Below are 21,494 nucleotides of genomic sequence, written 5' to 3' on the forward strand. Positions count from 1 at the left end.
TTTTTAAACATATCTATAATTTTAAAGTTACTTTCTTATAATTGTAGTAATACTTAAAATTTGAATGCAGGAAAATATTTTATAGATAATATTGGCTTAAAAAGGTAGAGACATTTATGTGGTTTAAAAGTCTTATCTTCTTAGTCTTTTCTAATATTTTGTTATGAATTTAAATAATTTATATAAGTAAATTAGAGTAGAAGATTTTTATAACGCAAGCATTGAAACCCGAGGCTTTGTTTTATGAAATTTAGTGTTACATAAAGTATTTCACTTGTCTTTAAATATGGCATCAGGAACAGATCAATTTAAAATAATTCTTAGATACAAACACAAAATGTTCCCCAGAGCAGTAATTATTTATAGAAAAAAAATTAAAATTTTTGGCAGCATTAGAACTATTAAAGAACCAGTTATTAAATTTTGGTTTACTTAGCTTTTGAAATTTTGACCTGAAATTTTAAATTTAACAGTTCTTGCTTAGGCATTTCATAACAGAAATTGTTTGCAACCACGACTTATGGAGAATTGCAGTAAATAGAATTGTGTTATATAGATCCTCTACTTCATTTACGACCAATTGTTTTCCTCTCATATATTTTAAAACACAAATATTGAGTAAAAGATAAAACAAAATCCAATTTGTTTTGCTTTAAAACTTAATTGACTCTAACTATTAAATGCACCTTTCAATGTTTGTCATAAAAAAATAATAAAACATTTGTAACGACAAAATGTAAAACTTCAGTCAATTATTGATAAATTTAAAATTCGAATCTATTAGCTGATTTTTCATAATGATTGTTAGCTATAATTTAATAGAAATTATGCACAAATTTTTTTAAAATTTTTAATTTTAAATATATGCACAATATAAATGAAAGTTAAAGTAATTTTTTAACTAATACAACATTAAGCCTTCCAGATTTTAATATTTCAGTGATTTAGAAAATATAGACTTCCTAAAATTCAAATCATTACATTTAATTTACTAGTTTTGACACATTGTTTAAATTTCATTTCATTTTAATATCATTTTACACCATAGATGAAACTTAGCTTACCTAAAATTGTTCCCATTGGGCTTGTTATTCAATTAATAAATATTTATTTATTAAAGAAAAGAATTTATATGAAATTTTATTTTAAGTAAAGGTTTAAATTTTTGAAATAATTATAAAACTAATTTGTTGTTATTTGAAGAAAAAAAAAGTTTTTTTTCAAGTTTTGGCATTTTAAAATATTTTATCCATAGATTGAACTTTGTTTACCCAAAATTGACTGTAGCTTAAAAAAAGAAATAATAATAATTTCAGCTGTGCACTGTAGTCGTCAAACTAGCCATTCTTTTTTAGGAGGCTGAGGTCGCCTGCGGCCTGACTTTACTTTGCATGATAATAAACTCCTCCTCGAGTGCCGTCCAGCTGTTGCTGTGACTGATGGAGGAACATATTTCCCGGATAAGGAGGCGGCTTCTCCTGCAGCTGAGAGGTGCTGAATGTGGGCTGGGCTGTGATGGGTGAGGCATAAGGGAGAGAGGAGAAAAATAAGTTTAATAATCACAATGTATTTTATTGCTAAAAAAGAAACAAGGGTAGAAATTAAGTAACTTTATAGGGTACATAGCCAAATCTCTTAAGAAAAAACAAGCACCTTTAAAGTACTTTTTAAGCACTCAAAAAATATCTTTAGGCACTATATACACTAACAAAATGAAAAATAATTTTCAAAACTTCACATGATCATGATAAAATAACTAGTTTCTAACAAAGAACTATTTTCTTGATTATATTAGTCACCTTAAAATTATAGAGAGGTTGTTCGGTTCGATTTCAGAGGGAAAATGAAGCCTGAAATTGAGAATATCGTGCAAAATGCAGCAGAGTTGCACATGAGAGTGCAAGAATCTCACTGAACCCAGTTCAGTGGATGCACACATGGACAAGTATTTCCTCAAACATGGAACATCATTGGCGCTTTCATACGCTATGGACCGACGATACGCCAAAATAGATTGCGGTTGAATAAATTGCAAAAAAGTGGAATAGAACAATGTGAAAATTACGCTTTTGCATAGTATGGAGCAAAAAACGACATGGTAATGAAAGAAATCTCTTTTTCGAAAAGGGAAATTTAAGCACTTTCTAAAAACACTCCATGAAAAAAGCACCATTAAGGGTTTTTAAAAAAAGAAAATTGAAAATAAACAGTTTTTAAAAAAGCTATGCACCATGCTTTAGTCACTGATCCAAAGGCCCAACAACCATTACTAGTCTGTACACATTTTTAACAGTTCATTTGCTTATCTCGATTGTACAAATACTTTTTTATAAGTTTAATAACGTGAATTTATTAAAAAAATTACAATTGTAGAAAATGTGTCATGTTCACAATTTTGATAAAATATGCTATTTTAGACAAAATAGCATACCATCCATTTACATTGGTTGCTGGTACCGGGGACGACCAATAATTATTTTATGGTGGTCGGAGTTTCATTTAATTGATCCCAAAGGCCTCATTCAAGCCTCAAGAAGCCAAGTAGTACAAGACTTAAAACTCATTTTAGTACCATAACAAAATGGTGATTTTTTACAAGCATGAATAGCAAAAAAAAAGGAAACAGGGTGCTCAGAAGTACTTTGGAAAAAAAATTCACTGACTTTTACAGACTGATTTTATCAAACTTCCCTGGTTTTTCTAATCGGTGACATAAATTTCATTTTCCCTGACTTTTCAGTTATTTTAATAAAATTTCCTAATATTTTCCAGATTTATAAAAATCCCTGACTTTTAAATTTTTTCCTGTTCTGTGGCAGCCTTAGAAATGGATACAATTAAAAAAAAAAAAAAAGTATTTTGATTACAATAAATTTATCAGTTACGAATATATTTGCTTAAATATTGTATCATGAGGTGAAAAGTATTAAGTTTAATACTATAGAATTATTGTTTACAGCAAGTTTTTAAAGCTTTTCCCAAGAGGAACCATTTTGAAATTTGTTCAGATAACCTTGAAATATCGAAATGTTATGAATATACACATGTAAAAATCAAATTACTATACGCAAATGAAATATTGAAATAAATTTCTAGAAATTAAACAACTAATCATGGAAACCTCGTTTTATTTTTAGTATGTACCTCAGTATGAATAAGGTTACAAAAACATACTTTTTCTATAGAAATATGTCCCCCCCCCCTTCCTCTGTTATATTTGAACTTAAAACATGAGGAGTGGTTGAAATATAGTATTATTTTCCCAATAGTTTATTACCGGAAAGAGATCCAAAGATTGAGTCTCTTAAATTAATTTTTTTCCCTTTTTCAAAAAAAAAAAAAAAAAATCTGTGGAACTAATTCGGCAGATCAAAAAAATCTGGCATCAATTTATAAAATTCATTTACTTTGAAAGAATTTTCAAATAAAATCTACTTTTAAAAATATTTATCATGCTTTTAGTATTAATATTTAATTTAATTGACGATGAAAAAAATATGAATAGTAAAATATACAGCATTATTTTAAGCATTAATAAATTTAGCAGTGTAATTTTTTATGGCAAAATATAAAAGAAATTGGATGAATAGTTTCCACAACAGGTTAACAAATTTTGTTTAGATCTTTGATTTTGTTATTAAAAATTGCATTTTTCAAAAGAATGTATAACTGCATACCTTCAAATTGTAAAAAAATCTAAATAATTTTTAAAAATGTTTTAACACTAAAATTTAGCAATGAGCGCATTTTAAATTAAAATTTTGAATTTACATAAGATTTTCAATAATTCAGAAACTACTTTTATTAGGAATAAAAATATTTCTGGCATACTAGAATATGGCTGCTGGCCTATGACCATGGAATGGGGAGTTCCGCTGAACTGCGCCTCTGTTTCAAGCTGCCGTTGTTGCTGCTCTTTACGGAAAACACATATTATAACTCCAACAATGCACACACAGCAGAGTAGAAATGTTCCAAGCACAAGGGACACAAATGTTCCAAAGTTGAGGCCCATTATTTGATTTGTAGCAGTTTCATCTAAACATAGGTTATCATATGAAAACATATACAACAGTTTTATTTAATTCATTTTAATATTCATTGAGTGGATAAAGATATACAAGGGTAACAGTGTCATTTAGCTATTTTACCATTATTTATGTAAAAGAAGGTATAGAAAATATATAAAGGTAGCAATTTTATTTAATTTATTAGACACTGAAGTATGTTACCATTCGTAAAGTGGAATTATACTCTGCTATTACCGCAATGACATGTCAAAATGTTAAAGAAACAGATATTGCACTTTTATAGTAGTCATCCCCAAAAAGGACAATTTATATATATATGTGCAGTGAAACCTCTGGGGATCGACCATTCTCTGTTCCACATTAAAATGGTTGTTCACGGAGGTTGGTTATTCTTAGGCGTTACCTCCATTGACTTTAAAATGTTATCGAAGGTACGTGATTTGCCCCAAACGATTCTAATTTTAGTCAGTGTGATTTTCTAGGTACGGAATTGCCACTTCTGCTGACGTCATGAATAGTTGGATGGATGAATAAAATTTAATATCTACAAAAATTATCCCAACAGATACAATTATGTGCAAAAACAAATGTACCCATTATGAATGATCAAATTATGTTTAAAAATAAACCATTATGTTTTCTTTTTGTGCACATGTTTTTTGTGTAAAAAAAATTTGTAAAAAATTAAATGCTGCATTAAAAAAGGAAATGAATACAATTAATCTTCTAAACTAAAGATTCAGCTAAACATTTCCACATTAGCAGTTCATGTTGAAGAAAATATGCAATAAATAAGCAATAGTTTTTTGTTTTTTATTAAAATTATTAAAATCAATTCAATGTTTAATAAGTAGAAAATTTTTAAAAATTAAAAGTTATTTTACACCTAATAAATAGGTCAAAATTTCTTAAATTGTGAATAACATTTCAGGTTTACAAAGTTGCAATAAATAAAAAAGGAACTATAAATGAGTCGGATAAACTCACCACCACATAATGCTTGACTAGTTTCATCACTATTATCTCCACAGTGATTAATACCATCACAACGCAAGTCTTGAGAAATGCAAAGATCATTGAGACAACGAAATGCTTGACAGGCAGCATCTGAAAAATAATAAATAAATCACAATAAATGGCAATTCCAAATTTTATGAATATCTCCTTTAATACACATTAAAATAAATTGATAAAAACTATTTTGTTGACTCCCTGACTCTCCAATAGTCACCGAGTGGAAGATAACCTCTCTGATCTGCATAGGGATTGCAGTATCGGTTCTTGTTAAATTGTTTACCATAAAATATTTGACTTCCCGAGCAGGTTGTGGGGCTCTTAAAGTCCAGCGCCCTGCTAACCAGGCTATTCTGGCCGACAAATATAAATAAAAAATAAATAAACATTGGTTTCATTCAAACTTTATTTGGTTTACCAATATCTCATTATACATTTCATTTCATTAGGTTTATTGTAATATTATGTACTTTGAAAATTATCAGTAGAAATTGCACACACAGGAAGTTGTGGCACCATCCTTAACTTTATCAGAACTGCCATTAGACTTTTGAAGGTAAAACATTTTAAGAAGCTCCTCTAAATATTTTCTTTCTGGCTAGTGGCAATCTGAGGCAAGTTATTTTTGAAACATAACAAGTTATCTTTCTATCAAGAGCAAAATCATTTGTAAATAAACAAGACAGTAAAATAGAAAAAAAAATAGTGTATCCATTCAATCTAAAAATTAGAAATCTCCTCAAACCAAAAGTAGAGTATCTCTTTAAATCAAAATTTGAAAATCATTTGAACCCAAAAGTACAAAATCTGATCTAACTAAAACATCAGTTCAAGCCAACAGTAAAAATCACCTTCAAATTAAGTTCACAAGTAGAAACAAACAGGTAATACACTGCATAATGAACTGAATTCAAATTTCAATTAAATTTAGAAACCAGTTGAAAATGAAATTCCCAACCTAAAAATATGAAACATTGCTTATTGGGGCAAAATAAATGTTTGGCTATCAGAGAAACAGCAAGATAGAATTTTTTTAAAAAAGTTTTTTTCTTTTTCTTTTTTACTAATACTTTTTTTTAAGCATATCCTTAGTGTAAAAATAAAAATCATTTTAAAAAGAGGAGTTTTATTCATTTTGATCATTCAAAAGTAAGGGTAATGGAACATTTTCAGATTGGATACAAAGTAATTTTTTTAGAGGGACATTTAACATACATACAGTGTTTACCCTAAGCGGTTTTAGAAGGGGCGGCCTGCCTTTTGATCCCCATAAATGTGCCCTGTTTGCCTTTTTTGTAAAAATAAGTCAACATCATTTAACAACACTGTCTTTCAATTCATATTCATTTTTAAGAAAAATTAATTAACTGTTAAAATAATAATTACACACAAAAATTATTTGTGTTTATAGGTTTAATTCTAATTACTATTACAATTATTTACTTTGTTAGGATTATTCTCAACTGGTTAAATTTTAATAAGTTTCTCTTTTTACATATATTACTTTTTTTTCATTGATTTTAAATTTTAAAATTATTTTTTTACAAATACCTCATTTTAAAAAAAAATAATGCATTTTTAAAAGTTTATTTTTGAATAATTTTCAGTATAAATTATAGAAAAAATCTTTTAAACTGATTATCAAAAAATATTTCTTTAGTTTACATTTTTTTGAAGAAAAAAAATAATATATGGACAGAGATTGTCGCTTAGCATGCCTTTAATTATTATTTATTAACAACAAATCTTTCTCTTATTTAAATAATGAGTGAAAATTATTTTTTGCATTAGTACACATAAAATAAGAGGGTAACTTAAAAATTGCTGAGGATCAAATTCAGTTATTACATAGTATTACACATTTTGATAATTTTTACAGAGTTAAGTGAGTGCCCTTTTGAAACTAAAAGTACACTTTTTTATTACTAGGGAGAACTCTGGTACATATATATATAGTTGGCGAAATCTCCACTCCCCATTTTGCCAATGGCGACCAAATATTTAAGGATAGCTGGTCAGTTTCGTCTCGCAAAATGTCGAATCAAACAGCCATCCATATTTATCCCAGAGTTAGTGTTTATGTGCAAAATCTGGCGAAAATAACAGGATGCAACTTTGGCACACTTTCGAAACCATGAGACATGAAATTTCCTAAAATGATTTACTCAGAATTTACAATAAATTAACCCACCTAATACATTTCGTCTCCGATAAATTGTATTTTAGTACCAAAAAGTAATGATGTACAAACTTTTCTGTTGCTCCAAATATATGGCAAGTTTTTAAAAATGAATATATTTCTTACAAAAAAAAAACAAACTATAAGATGAAAGGAAAATGCTGTTCAACTTCCAGACAACATTAAATTGATCCAAATAAGGATATGGAACATTTTGTGCTACATGTGAATAAAGTAAAACATTCTGAATAAAGTGCAAATAAAGGTACTTAAATGAGCAATTCCTTTTGTTTAGACAATGAAAAATATTTTTTTTATAATAGAACTGAAGATTGTCTTTTTTGTGCCTTCATTTGTACTTTATATAAGTTGTTTTGTTTTACTCATTTTTCGATTGCGAAATCGATTTTTTAAATACATCACGTACATAAACAATTCATTTTTACACAGAAAAATTCAAGATGTACTTGGTTTTTTCACTGCTGTCATGATGAGTTTAAAACCATTTCCAGCATGACTACGAGCATCGGTAATGTACTTTAACGTTACGTAACTTCCTGAAGTGAAAATGGTTCCTACATCAGTACGAGTGCTTCGGCATGAAAGATCAAACTGAAAAGGGGAAAAAAAACTAAATAAAACAATCTTTAAATACATATTAATTTGCATTTAAAGGTTTTTTTTAAAAAAAAAAAATTACAGCAAGAATTTTAAATTAACTTTATAATTCAATGAACTTTTAGTTAATTTATTTCTTAATGCACAATTTATAATTTAATTAACCAATTAAAAAATAAACTTTTCAGAGAATAGTTAATGTGATTTTTTGAGCAAAAATTTGAAAATGTTCATAATACAGTAAATTTGATTTATAAGTGTGTTCCTTATTGTGAAAATTTTCTAAGTTATGAAGCAGTATATTATAGTGTTATGGGTATACAGAGGTGCACAGCAAGATTTAAAGAGTTTATACCATTCCAGAGTAACTGGAAAGGAAAATTTAACTTAAAAATAACTTGTTTATCAAACTAAATATATAATTTTTTTAAATTAGTTGCAGTACAGGTATAGAAATTAAGAAAGTAACCATAAACATTTTCACTGGTTTGCTTACAAGTATCAATTGGGCTTTTTTTTAAAGAAAAAGTTAAAGAAGTAAATTCAAAAGAAAAATTTATTCTAGGAAAATATTTGGAATGTGTAATATTTGGATGAAAGTGACAATAACACAGACCAAAACATAGAACCAAAAATTAAAATTAAAAAAAAAAAAAAAAAACTAAAACAGCATTATACATTTTTTCTTTTTCTGTTTAAACTTATGAGACAGTATTAATTTCAATGGCTAATAAAATTTCTTAAATGTTTAAACATAAAAGCATAATGCTTTTTTATTCACAGCAGGATAAATTCTTCCAGTAAATTTTATAATTCATTTGATGTCACCTTTATATTTTCTGAAGTAAAGCATTGAAAATCACATTTTCTCATTTTATGTTTTATAAAAGTTCTTGCCGGTTACATTTTACTGTGAAATTTTTTCAATGAGATAAGAAAAAAATTACCTCAAAATAAAAATTATGGAAAACAATGAATGCATTGAAATAAGTTTTAAAAAAAGTATGCTAGTTACATGCGAAACAATTTATTTTTAAAGTGAGAAGTTGACACTACAGCGCCATGACGTCACTGATTAAAATCGGAAGTTCAGAAGGGCATGAATCTCTTCAAAAGAGTGACCTGGCCCTTCTATTCATTCTTTAGCCCTGTCACACGAGAGTAAATCAGCAAGGAGAAAAAGCTAGACTAGCACTTGAGCCAGCGGAAATGGAGGCGCTTATGGACCTGGTACTGATGCATTATAGTTAGTTGCAAAATTTTGAAAGAGTTATTTGGATTATTGATTACAAAACATAATTAACTCAAAACTATGTTTCTCTTACTAATACAATTTTCAACCAATTTACTTAAAATTTAGACACAATGTTCACAATAAACATAGTTTTTCTTGCAAATAAGGATTTCTAAGTTGGGTGACTGGTTTTGAGTAAGCCACAAAAATGTAATTATTTTACAAAAAAAAAATAAATAAATTTAAACACCACCATTTAGTGAAGAAAATTATATTTTTTATACCTTATGCGCAACAAAAACTACATTCATGCAGTTAAAAAAATTAAAACAAAATCAAATTTGGATGATTTTTTCCCCCTTCATTTTATGAGTGCAGTAAGTTAAAATTTAAAAAATTAGCAATAAACAATACATTATATAAATACTAATGTTCCAAATTTTTGTATTGGTAACATGATAAAATGACGAATAAAATATGTACAATAGGATCACAATCGATATTGAGACAGTCATTACAGTCTAAAGTGAGGTGCTCCAATTGTAACATTAACCTTTGCAGCAATATTGTGTCAATAAAAAATGTTTTTTTCTTAAATATAGATACTTTTAAAAGAATTCTCACCTCATGATTCCCATATTCATGTCCTCCATCAAAGATATAGAGATGGTCATTGCAGTCTAAAGCGAGGTGTTCAAATCGTAGCATGAACCTTTGCAATATTGTGTCAGTAGAAAATGTCACAACGCACTTCATGTTCAGCTCATTCTTGGATGTCAGCACTGCTCCTCCATTTATATTCTCACTCCTTGATGTTGGTTCAGATTTACTTAAACACAGTGAAGACATCTGAACTACAAATTTAAAATATTATATTTACTTCAAGACAAAACAAATGACATTGTAACATTTTTAAAAAATAACTAGTAGTAACTTTATTTTATCTGGAAAATTATCAATATTCCAGAATAAAAAGAGAAAAGCATTGTGACAATATACATAACAACAAACACATCCTTGACGTACAAATGATAAAAGCCTTCACAAATTTCAAAGTAATTTTCCTAGAATAAATATATATTAAATCTTTTTTGGGAAACTTTCTTATCAGCATACTGGCAGCAAAATAGTCACAAAATTTTGACATAAAGTGACTGAACAGGAAGATATTCCTGTATCAGTACCTATTCCTACAAAATACCATTGCCAAAGGGCTTTCATCAAATTTTTTTTTTTTTAAAAAATACATGCTTAGTTGGTTTGCTTAGTTGTGGCTACGAATTGTACCTTTTGAGTAAGTCGCCGATTACAATAGTATTTTATTTTTTCATGTGCCACTGTCTGATTGTCATCAAAATATGGCGACTTTTTTGATGCAGGTACCTTAATGGATATCTTCCCCTCAACAGAACTAAAATCAAAATCACAAAAAAAAAAAAAAAAAATAATCTAAAAGTCACTAGATGCATTTTTTTACACACGCAAGCACTGGCACTTGGGGATTACAATTTACAGGAATGGTAAAAGATTTGGCTTTCATTCAAAGCTTCTATAATCAAGATTATAACTATATGATAACAATTTTGTTATAAATATGTTGCTAACTAATGTTAAATTATAACTATTGCATACAGAGCTTTATTGGGCAATAATATTTTAAACAATGAAATAAAAACCAGAGTTCTCCCTAGGAATAAAAAAGGGCAAGACACTGGCTCTCAGAAAAGGGCACTATAAATTTTCATAGAAAGGGTTCATTCAACACTGTAAAAATTTATCAAAATGTGTAATATTACGTAATAACTGAATTTAATTCTCAATAATTTTTAAATCACCCTCTTACACTATTTTATGTGTAAATTTCAAAAAATAATTCTTTCACATTATCAAAATACGAAAAAAATTTGTAGTTAATAAAAATAATAAAAGGCATGCTAATAGACAATCTCTGGACATAAATTTTATTTAAAAAAAAGTAATATAAAAAGAATTATTATTTAATAAACAACTTGAAAGATTTTTATATAATTTATACTGAAAATTATGAGAAAATAAACATTTAAAGTTGAATTTTTGAAAAAAAAATTTCTTATTGAAAAGATAATTTTAAAAGTTAAAACCATTAAAAAATTTATTAATATCCCCCCCCCCCCAAAAAAAATATAGCTATAAAATTTATCGAGTAGAGAATAATCCTAACTAGTAAATATTTGTAATAGTAAACAGAATTAAACCTATAAACAGATAATTTTACCAGTGTGTAATTATTATTTAAACTGTGAATTGATTTTTTTTCAAATGGAATACAGATAAAAAGGCAGTGTCTTTTAGGGATGACAGATTATTTTTACAAAATGTGTGAATTTATAGGGAAAATGGGAATGAAGGGCAAATTTGAATTTGTAGGAAAATTTATAGGGAAAACATTTTTGTAAAATGTACGAATTTATAGAGCAGGCAGGGCGGACAGCCTTTCTAAAAACGCTAGGGAAGAGCACTGTAAGAACTTGAAACATTCATTACAATTTTGCAATATGATCAACATAAAAGCATTTGCAATACAAGCACTGTTTGCACATTAAGCAAATTATGTGTATGGTAGTTTTATTATGTTTGTATCGAGTTAATAACAAATTGTCTCTTTATTACAAATAAATATTATATTACAATAAGGAGGTAATATTATTCAAGAAAAGTAATATTCAAATAAAACTAATAAGAATTTTAAAAATAATAAAATGTGAAGATTTGAATTTAGCTTTACAATTCAGTAAGAATTTGTATTTAAAGTAAATGAAATATACATTTTTAAAAATGCTTAAAATTAATATAAGTATTGTAAAATACTTTGCTTCTTTTATCCATTCATCATACATTGTAAAAAATGACTCGCATGCGAGGAGAACTATCAGATTATAAAAAAACAGTAATGCACAACTTTTTCTGGTGGGCCAAAACAGGCTCGAAAATGAGTTGGTAGAAGTTAAAAACACGTAATAGACTTTCACTAGGCTACTGGAAATGTGTAAGATAAGAAAGCATTTATTCAAATCTTACAAAATCATTTTATAAATGATTAGATCCAAATATGCATAATTTCATATTTGTTCATGCTTAGTAGTTTTAAATGCGTTAAATAGTTAAAGTTTTTTTTTGAATTAACAGCCGCTTTTTATTTTCATCTAGGTCTTAGATTTTCTTTTTTGCCGAACCGTGATCTAAAAAAAGGTTGTGCATCCCTGAGATACACACTGTGAATTAACTCTTTTGTTTTTGATCAGAAACTCACGATTTTTATTAACTTCGGGAAGGACCACATTCCGGCATAAAAAAAGACTAAGAAGTAAGCACCGCAACCACACATGGGACCAGTGATCCCTTTGCATGCTCGCCATTTTATTCAATTACAGCACGTAAGAAGCATAGCTTTGAGGGGAAATCGATCCATCGTATTTTTCCCCGGCATTGATCCCATTTTCAAGCCCCTCTCATTTTTGCTCGATGTACAATCGTGTTAGAATTACATAACATCATATAAGTTAAAACATTTTCGAATTGTAAGTCATAAAAGCACTCCAAAACAAATTCTAAACTAATACTAGCGCATGTGATATTTAAGTAGCAGACAGCCTGGTCACGCCCACGGAAGAGAACCGTCGTTGCCAGATATAAAACTGTTTATATGAAGTTATAGGACATTTTCATCAATTTGACTACAGTTTTTTCTGCACGTAATTCACGCATCTCTGATAGTCATTGAATGGGTAGGAGGACCTGATATGTGAAGAAATACTTGTAAGAACACCATCCATAATTCAAAAATAAAACTTTTTCCCCCAACAGTGAGTTGCATGCAGTGAGAATGGCTGCCTGAAACAACTGGCGATCGTGTTATGACACCAATTTACTGATTGTTGAGCATTCTCTCTCCATGTGATAGGCGATGATGTTTTAAACATCTATCGCATATGTGATAGTACATCAATGCGATTCGCGTCGCATGAGCGAGCTGTTTATATATATAACATTTGCTCGTGCGTCAAACGCAATCACATTCAGCGCAAATGCTTCCTTACACAATCCGTCCCGCAGTAGACTGATCGTAAAGACACGGTTTCCAGTAAAGCACCGAAGTCAGGCAGCACTGGCTGCGGTCAGTAAGCGGGTGAGTGGCCACTTTGATCAGTCTGCGTAGGGATCAAGTGAGTGCGGTATCGGTCCTCATTAAACTGTTCTGCCATAAAGTGCTCGTCTTCGCGTGCAGGTCGTCGGGCTACCAAAGCAAAGGAGCCATCCCCTCCGCAAAGAATCAAAATTGCGATGGCATGTCTTCGGATCATTCTCAGGGATGTTTCCCAGACAGTCACCAATATCCCATTGGGCAGCTCTACTGCAACATAAATAAAGCACCTGCCTATTTTCCTGCCAGGTTTCCTGCTAAGTACCTGCCAGGTTTCCAAACCGTTGCCAAAAGCCTGTTGTGCATTTCTAGCGCGACGTAAATAAATTACTATTCATGCGATGCTTCATAAATATGCGATGCTTATATTCATAATATGCGATGCTTCATAAATATTGTAGTTGGTCAAGAAGAGGACAGGGGAGGTTATGCGTTATGCGTTTGTTCATTTGACTATTTCTCATAAAGTTTATTTATTGCGATAAACACAGAATTTTATAAATTTGGTTATTTGAAAACATAGAATTTTAAGTTTATGCGAATTCTTTACTGTATTACGTACTGTGAAGAATTACCTAAACTTTGAACATCCTTACCACCTTTCCACGAAAAGTAACTCTTACCTTAACGTCAAAAATACGAACGAGATTTATTTTTTAGGAAATATGAAACATGATAGTGAATACGAATATATTAAAATACATCTTATTTTTGACATAAAGAAGAATTGAAAATTTAAGTTTCCGCATTTTAAATTTTTTTTTTTCTTTAAATCTATACACATTAATGAAAAATGGTCATCGCTCCTCGAATTTTTGTGGCTATCTCATCTTAAGTTGGAGATGAGATGGCAACTGAATTTATAGGGTCACTCCGTCATTATATTTCATACTCAAGAACAAAGATAGGATTATTTTTCAAATTCTGAAGTATAATATTTTTGTCATTAATAAAAAATTACTCCAAAAATTTTGTTTAATTTTATCTACAGTTATAGTAAAAAAACATAAAGCGAAAGAATTAGTTTTTTTTATAATATATTATAATTATTATATAATAATTTTTTTATAATATATTATATTACAATTAGTATTCGCGATCGCAACGAACTATGGGGGCGTTGTTGTATGAGACGCATACCTGCGATTTCTACATGAACCGTCATTCAGTTACTCTAGAGACGTCGTTAATGTAGCATGTAGCATTGCAACGTTCCTTCTTTATTGTGGCTAATTAAATTTAAAAAAGAAAAATGCTTGATATTCTTTCTTATGCAAACGAAAACAAAATGGTATCTCTTTTTATTAGAGAAGGAATATCCAAAACACATCGGAAAAATATTTGTACATTAACAGAAAAAAATATGCATATTCTTATAAGAGTTAAAACCTAATGCCCGAGAAATAGTTTTACTAAATTTAATGATATAACATGAAAGGCCCATTTAAACTTTACATTCTATAGTTTTAAGAATCATATTACTTCAAAAATTAAAATGAACAAAAAGTATACATAAGCCTCATAATTTAATGAAATTTAATTTTGTAAACAAAGTTTTTTGACAACAATTTTTATCAAAAAATTTCAAGTTTCAATAAAAATCATTATTTAGAAACTAAGAAACGTAAAATAAAGAATGCTGACGAAACAAAAACAAATGAACAATTCTTTTTTGTCGCCATTTTTAGTGCTACAAAAATTCGTCTTTGGGATTTGCCAAAAAAAAAACAAGATGCAATTGTATTTTTTTAGGAGGGAAATATTTTACCGAAAAAACGAAAATGTACCAATTCCCACAACATAAAACTTTATCTTGGTAAACGTTCGTTTTGGAAATGTTATTTCATTTGGAATCTTATTTATCAGAGTTCATATGGCGATATGATTGTTTTGAATCTTTGCTAAACTCTATATCGGCTCATTTTCCACCGAAATCCGATTGACTATTTTGATTTTAAATAAAGTGTTTTATTTTATGAATTGTCGCAAAAATTTTAAGTGTAGATTAGCGGCACTTAAAAACCGCCAAATCTGTAGCGGCGGTGGCGTTAATAAGTAAGTACCGAATTTTTATTCCATACTTTTCTGAATCATATTACTTCAAACATTGGAATATACAAGAAGTATACATAAACACATAATGTTATACCATTTAATTTTTCAAAAAAAGTATTTTGAGAACAATTTTTATCAAAAAATTATAAACTAAAAAACGGAAAATAAAGAATTCTTAGGATAAAAAAACGATTTCAAGAATTCTTTACATTGAAATAAAAACTTTCATATTCTTTCTTTTTTTATTATTCTTATAGTTCTTAATCAGACGTAAAAAACCATTCTGTAGAGAACCATCATCAAATGAAAAAAAAATATTTACAGTCAAATTTTTTATTGTAAAAATCATTGCACTTACCTGATTTATAATTCCCGGAGAATTCCAAAATGATAAGTTCCTTGTTTGAAAACTTTATTCTCAAATAATAGATGCATAGTTTATCCCTTCATTACTTTTAGATAACATACTATACAGCAAAATTTTATAATAGATATGAAATTGAATATGTAGCTAAAAACAGAATAGCTGAATTCTAGTTGAACTTATTCTTTCAAAACTAAAAAATACTTACCAAGAAAGTGATTAAAATTAATTAAGAATCAGCACAAATGGCACTATTTCAAGTAACTTGGATAATTTTTTATTGTTGTTTTCCGAATTATATGGATACAGAAATATATACTATTCTATAACGAAGAAGAATATGTTATAACTATTACAATTCTGTATGTTCTGAATTCATATTTATTCACTGGAATGACGAAAGCTATGTTGACTTCACTTTAATTCGTAATGAATTAAAGACAGAAGAAATGCATTTTACCTTAATACGCACATCTGTAACAGTATCCGAAATCGGAAGTCATCAGTTGCAAGTTTGTTGATAATAGAAATAAAAAATTATTGCGGAATTTCTCTTCAAATGTTTGGCCTGTTCTGTTCCTGAAAGATTTACTAATATTCTGGAGATTTTTTTCAAGTTCTTCGGCCTTTTCCTTAGGGAAATTTTGTTTCTTATTTGCTGCTAAAAAATGGCGTCTGATTCAGTCAATGATTTCGATGGAACTAAATGAAAACGTGATAAATTAATGTCCGATATTTACAGGCTCCCGCTAGACGGCGTACTCGAGCGTTGCGATCGCGAATTGTTTTTATCATCTATATATATATTTCTCTTACACGGCGATAAAAAAAAGCCTCATTACAACTCTCCGAATGGCAACGCTAGAAAATCAACCAATAATTGCAGCTAAAAATGTCACATGCCAAATCTAGATTGGGTGGCTCAACATATAGCGCTTCTAAAAACGGAAACTGAAATAACCAGAGTGTAAAATATTATGTGCTTATGCGCATCGTATTTTTTGTTAAATAATTTATTTATTATATATCAGTTTATAGATGGTAACGAGAAGAGTTTTGTGGTTGCTATGGTGACTAATTAGAAGGTAAATTGTTTTTTTGAGTGAGTATGAGATTTGTTTTTTGGAACTGCGATGCTGTAATTTTATTGTTTAGTTAATAAATCTTCCTTTTATATTAAACGTGATAGTAGTTTCCTTAATTATTTGATTCGAAGTCCTTGAAGTTTTATTTGAGGTCAGTTTATTTTGTATTTTTTGACAAGAGAGAGCATTCTCACCAAACGAGATTTCTTCCGAAATTCAATGTTTTGTTTATGCAGGGTTTTTCCATTGCAATTTCTCTTATTTAAATTTTTAATAGACTTAATTATAGCCAAAATTTTAACCTTTTTAAAGAGATATCAGTTTTAGAAATTTTATCTTAAGATTTTATACTATAGCACATTTCTAATAGGTTTAACGAATTACATGTCATTTATTTGAATTCAAATTTATTTTAATGACTTAGTATTTACTAAAAAGATGTAATTTTTTTTTTAAAAAAAAGTTGTTATATGGATTTGAATGATTGTTTTGAATTCTTAGAATTTTGTTCATTTGCAATGTACCTAAGTTAGTAGCGAGCGAAGCGAGCTTGGTTTGAGAAGCAAATCATATAGGATTGCGTAGCAATTTTCGGGGGTTGGCGAGCGTTAGCGAGCAGGGAGCACAGCCCACTAGTATATTATATTATAATTAGTATTGTTTTATAATATATAATAATTAGTTTCTTTTATATATGAATATCCCTAACTCCATAAATATTTAAGCTAGATTTACGAAATTTTGTGCAATTATTGATAACCAAAGTAATTTATACAAGTTTCGAGTTATATTTTTTGGCATAAGGTGTTAAAAAAAACACTCTTTTTTGTTCGTCATTTATTACCAATCCCTTAGACTTTTGAGAGACTTTTCCCTTCTTCAGTGACATGCATGAGAAATTGCATGTCTTCGGATCATCCTCAGAGATGTTTCCCAAACCGTCGCCAATAGCCCATTGGGCAGCTCTAGTGCGGCGTAAATAAAGTGCCTACCTACCTACCTTACACAATCCTTTATGCAATAATCGCTCTAAAGATAGATTAATGCAGGCATTCAACAATCATTTGATCAGAAGTGACTGTTTATACTGTATGTGACTGACACTTCTCTGAACACTATCGAAAAGAAAATAGAGCCTGATTTAGTGAGTTTTCCACGCTTGATCGCAACGCTTGAATACGCTACCTGAGGGAAAAGACTGGTTCCTCCCCTTTCCTCCTCCTCTTCTTCTTAGTTGTATGGAAATATAGTACAATATTTTCTCCTTACGTAACATGTCCCGCAGTGGACTGATCGTAAAGACACGGTTCCCAGAAGATCACCGAAGTCAAGCATCACTGGCTACGGTCAGTGTGCGGGTGGGTGACCACAGTCTGTGTAGGGACCGAGGGTGTGCGGTTTGAGTTCCATATAGTTTCGCCTCATTTCAAAGTTTTTAATATATTTGGAAATCAAGATCGAAGCTAACGCACCTATGACTATCCATACGCTGATGGAATGCGCAGTAGATAAAGAGTCCTGCTCTCTGTCATCTGCAGCCCATTTCGATCTCCATCAATAGTTATTTTTTAAAAGTACTGTGCTATAAAAATAAAGAAAAAAATTCAGGTTAAAATATATTTTCTTTAATATATGAGTGAAACATGCCTGTGAGGTAACTAGGCCTCGCACCTTTGTATGTACTTTTTTCATCATTTTTTATTTTATAACCGTCATTGCACAGCCAACCCAATTTTGGGTTTACAGTTCAACTCCGTAACTTTGTAATTTTGAACTCGATCCAGAAGATAAGGATAAGCTCCTGGATTGTAATTGATTGATTCTTGTATTGGAAGAAATTTGCCTCCGTGGAGGACTTTTTGATGGAAGTAACCCGCATTTGCGTTACATCTAGAGTAAAATCACGAAAACCTCTCACAGTTATTCTGACGGCAAGGGGACTATAACACATGATCTGCCTACTACTGAGGATAGCTTATGTCAGAACTGTGGTCGGTGCGAGCCGGGTGCGAATTCATCTTAATGGAAAGCGAACGCTTTATCCCCTGAGCCACCAAGGTTCCCTTCATCCCTTCAGTGACATTGTTTTCTTTTCTATTTATTTGTACGTTAGTTACAGCAGGGACTCTGCAGATGATGAACTTTACAATATAAGAGACCGGCTCTAGAAAATTAACAGTTAAAAAAATAAAGAGCATTATTTGGTAAGTAGCATTTGTCTAGGATCGAGCATTTTTATAACACTAGAAGAATTCTTTTAATAATTTTAATGAACAACGATTTCCTTAAAAAATTATATTTTTACCATTGAAGTTTTTAAAAAGTCTTTTTAAATATTGTTACGAATTTGTAAATATGTGTATTAATTAGTAAATATTCTTTCTTATTAGATTAATTATCTCGGATGGACTTTAAATAAACAGTTTACTTGAAAAAATTGCCAGATAATCCCATAATTCTAAGGTAATTTAGATAGAAAATAACGCCGAATACATTTCTTATGGAAGGCTCGGTTTGGTGACTTTTTCGTCGACTTGAAGATAATATTAGCGACTTGGAAATATTTCGTACCATTTTGACGACAAAATGATAATTCTGGAAAATTCGAGTTTTTAAGTGATACGACTAATATTCTCGGAGTTTTACGAGAACTGTTTAGAATCATGTCGAAAGTTTCGGGGCTCCGTTTCCGAGCCCATATATATAGGAGTGTGCCTCACAATGGAGTAGTGGAGAAAATTAAACTGTTTGAGATTGCAATAGTGGCTCTGTTTTACGACTCTTGTGAATCGTCTGAGGTTTCAAAGCCTGTAATTTGACGTTTCTAGTTGGTTATTTGTGCTGTAATTGAGTGCTTTATTAATAACTATTTGAAGTCTTAAGGACTGTTTTATTCATCTCCAATCGACACGAGCCCCAGTGATGGAACACTATATATATATGCAGTAGTCTATGAACTAGGCAGGACTTCTGAAGGCAAATAATTATAATAGAAAAAAGTGGCTAAAGCTGTTCATTCTTAAAATAATTTGAAAACATAACAGAAACATATAATCGATAGCAATAAATTGGCAAAAATCAAAGGCGATTTAATTTCTCAGGGTTTCAAAATGTTATGGCGAACTTTGCCCGACAGGCGATCCTTAAAGGGGAGCTGAAACAAATGAGTTTAAAATGTTTAAAATTACAACGTATTTTATACTTCATACTTTTCTCACCTCATTTTTTTTTCAGATGTGTGCTTCTAAGAAGTAAAAATCAATAATTTCGATAGAATAATGTGCAGATTGGACCCCCGGTGGCTGAGCGGTAGCGCCTCGCGCTGTCGTGCCACAGGTCCCTGGTTCGATCCTCGGGGGCCGGGCAAGGTTGACTCAGCCTTTCGTCCCTTCAGTGGGTCGATAAATGAGTACCAAGCATGCTTGGGAGCTGAACACTGGGGGTTCCGCGTTCGGTTGACCACCTGACCGGAATATCTGCTCCTGCACCCCAGAGCCCAAGGTCAAGAAAACTGAGTTGGGCACAGTAGGCCTTGGCCCTCTATGGGCTGTCGCGCCTCTGAGTTTAGTTTAATGTGCAGATTCACTTAAAGTAAATGTAAATCTTTAATGTTGTGGTGCGCAAGAGCATTAACATAACAAGCATTTAAATTTAGTTTTATAAAAAATAAAAACAACACATTGCTAAAACATCATCATCATCATATTTGGCTAGACAGCCCAGGGTGGGCCAGTGCCTTCCTTTGAATTCGAATCCACTTCTCTCTACTTTTGACACTTGTTCGCCAGTTTTTCTCCTTTAGAGTAAGGAAATCAGTCTCAACTAAATCTAGCCATCTCAGCCTGGGTCTACCTCTTTTCCTGTTCGTTAGGGGTTTGTGTAATAGGATTTTCTTTAAATTTGAGTCATCATTCCTTCTGAAAATGTGAGCTGCCCAGTTCATTCGATTTATTTTAATGAATTTCACAATATCTGGCTCTCTGTAGATTTTATACAGTTCAGTATTATATCGTCTTCTCCAGGAATTATTTATTTTTATCCCACCAAGGATGGCCCTCAAAACTTTTCTCTCAAAAATGGCAATTTTATTTTCACCAGCTAGAGTTAGGTTCCAGGTCTCAGAGCCATAGGTAAGTATTGGCCTAATTAATGTTTTATAGAGTAAAAGTTTTGTATTTTTTGATAAAAGAGATGATTTGAAAAAACGTTTTAAACCATAAAAAGCCTTATTTGAACAAATTAGACGACTCCGAATCTCATTGTCTATGTTATTGTCGGCAGTAACAATTGAACCAAGGTAAGTAAAATTCTGAACAGTCTGAAACCTGTGGGAACCAATCTCCAGATAGGATTCACTAGAATTTAATTTAGCAAGTACAGGCATGTATTTGGTCTTATCGGTATTGATGATTAGTCCCATATCCCTAGCAGCAAGCTCCAAAGAAAGGAAAGCTTCTTTTAATGCAGGAACTGTTCGTGCAATGATGTCTAAATCATCCGCATAAGCCAATATTTGAATAGATTTTGAAAATATGTTGCCTCTGATATTGATTTCAGCATCTCTTATAACTTTTTCTAGAGCAACATTAAAAAGAAGACAGGATAAGGAGTCTCCCTGTCTGACTCCATTGTTTACTTTAATTTCTTCAGATAAAGATCCCAAAAGTTTGACTCTGCATACGGTGTTTGACATGCTTGCTTCTACAAGTCTAATTAGTTTTGGTGGTACTTGAA

The 21,494-nt window shown here is 30.4% G+C and overlaps 1 protein-coding gene across 1 annotated transcript; it reads right to left on the reverse strand.

Annotated features, from left to right (window-relative positions):
* Positions 1-437: 437 nt before the first annotated feature.
* Positions 438-12,739, reverse strand: LOC107454233 (uncharacterized). Its single transcript, XM_016071348.5, has 6 exons — positions 12,366-12,739; positions 9,701-9,930; positions 7,692-7,836; positions 5,019-5,138; positions 3,832-4,038; positions 438-1,510 (listed from the first exon to the last, which is right to left on the reverse strand). Exons 1-6 carry the CDS (start codon positions 12,469-12,471, stop codon positions 1,383-1,385), a joined length of 936 nt encoding a protein of 311 aa, XP_015926834.1. The 5' UTR covers positions 12,472-12,739; the 3' UTR covers positions 438-1,382.
* Positions 12,740-21,494: the final 8,755 nt, after the last annotated feature.

This window comes from Parasteatoda tepidariorum, chromosome 8 (genome assembly GCF_982258835.1).
Source record: "Parasteatoda tepidariorum strain Cologne lab strain chromosome 8, Ptep-v5.0, whole genome shotgun sequence".
Classification (NCBI taxonomy): Eukaryota; Metazoa; Arthropoda; class Arachnida; order Araneae; family Theridiidae; genus Parasteatoda; species Parasteatoda tepidariorum.

Bases quoted from the DNA above. Each gene is read 5' to 3' on its own strand.
- LOC107454233 (XM_016071348.5), bottom strand. From the start codon at position 12,471: ATGGCGAGCATGCAAAGGGATCACTGGTCCCATGTGTGGTTGCGGTGC. The intron at 4,039-5,018 runs GTGAGTTTATCC...ACCTATGTTTAG, and splicing joins TAGTCAAGCATTATGTGGTG to ATGAAACTGCTACAAATCAA. The intron at 1,511-3,831 runs GTATGCCAGAAA...CACCCATCACAG, and splicing joins AGGCCAGCAGCCATATTCTA to CCCAGCCCACATTCAGCACC.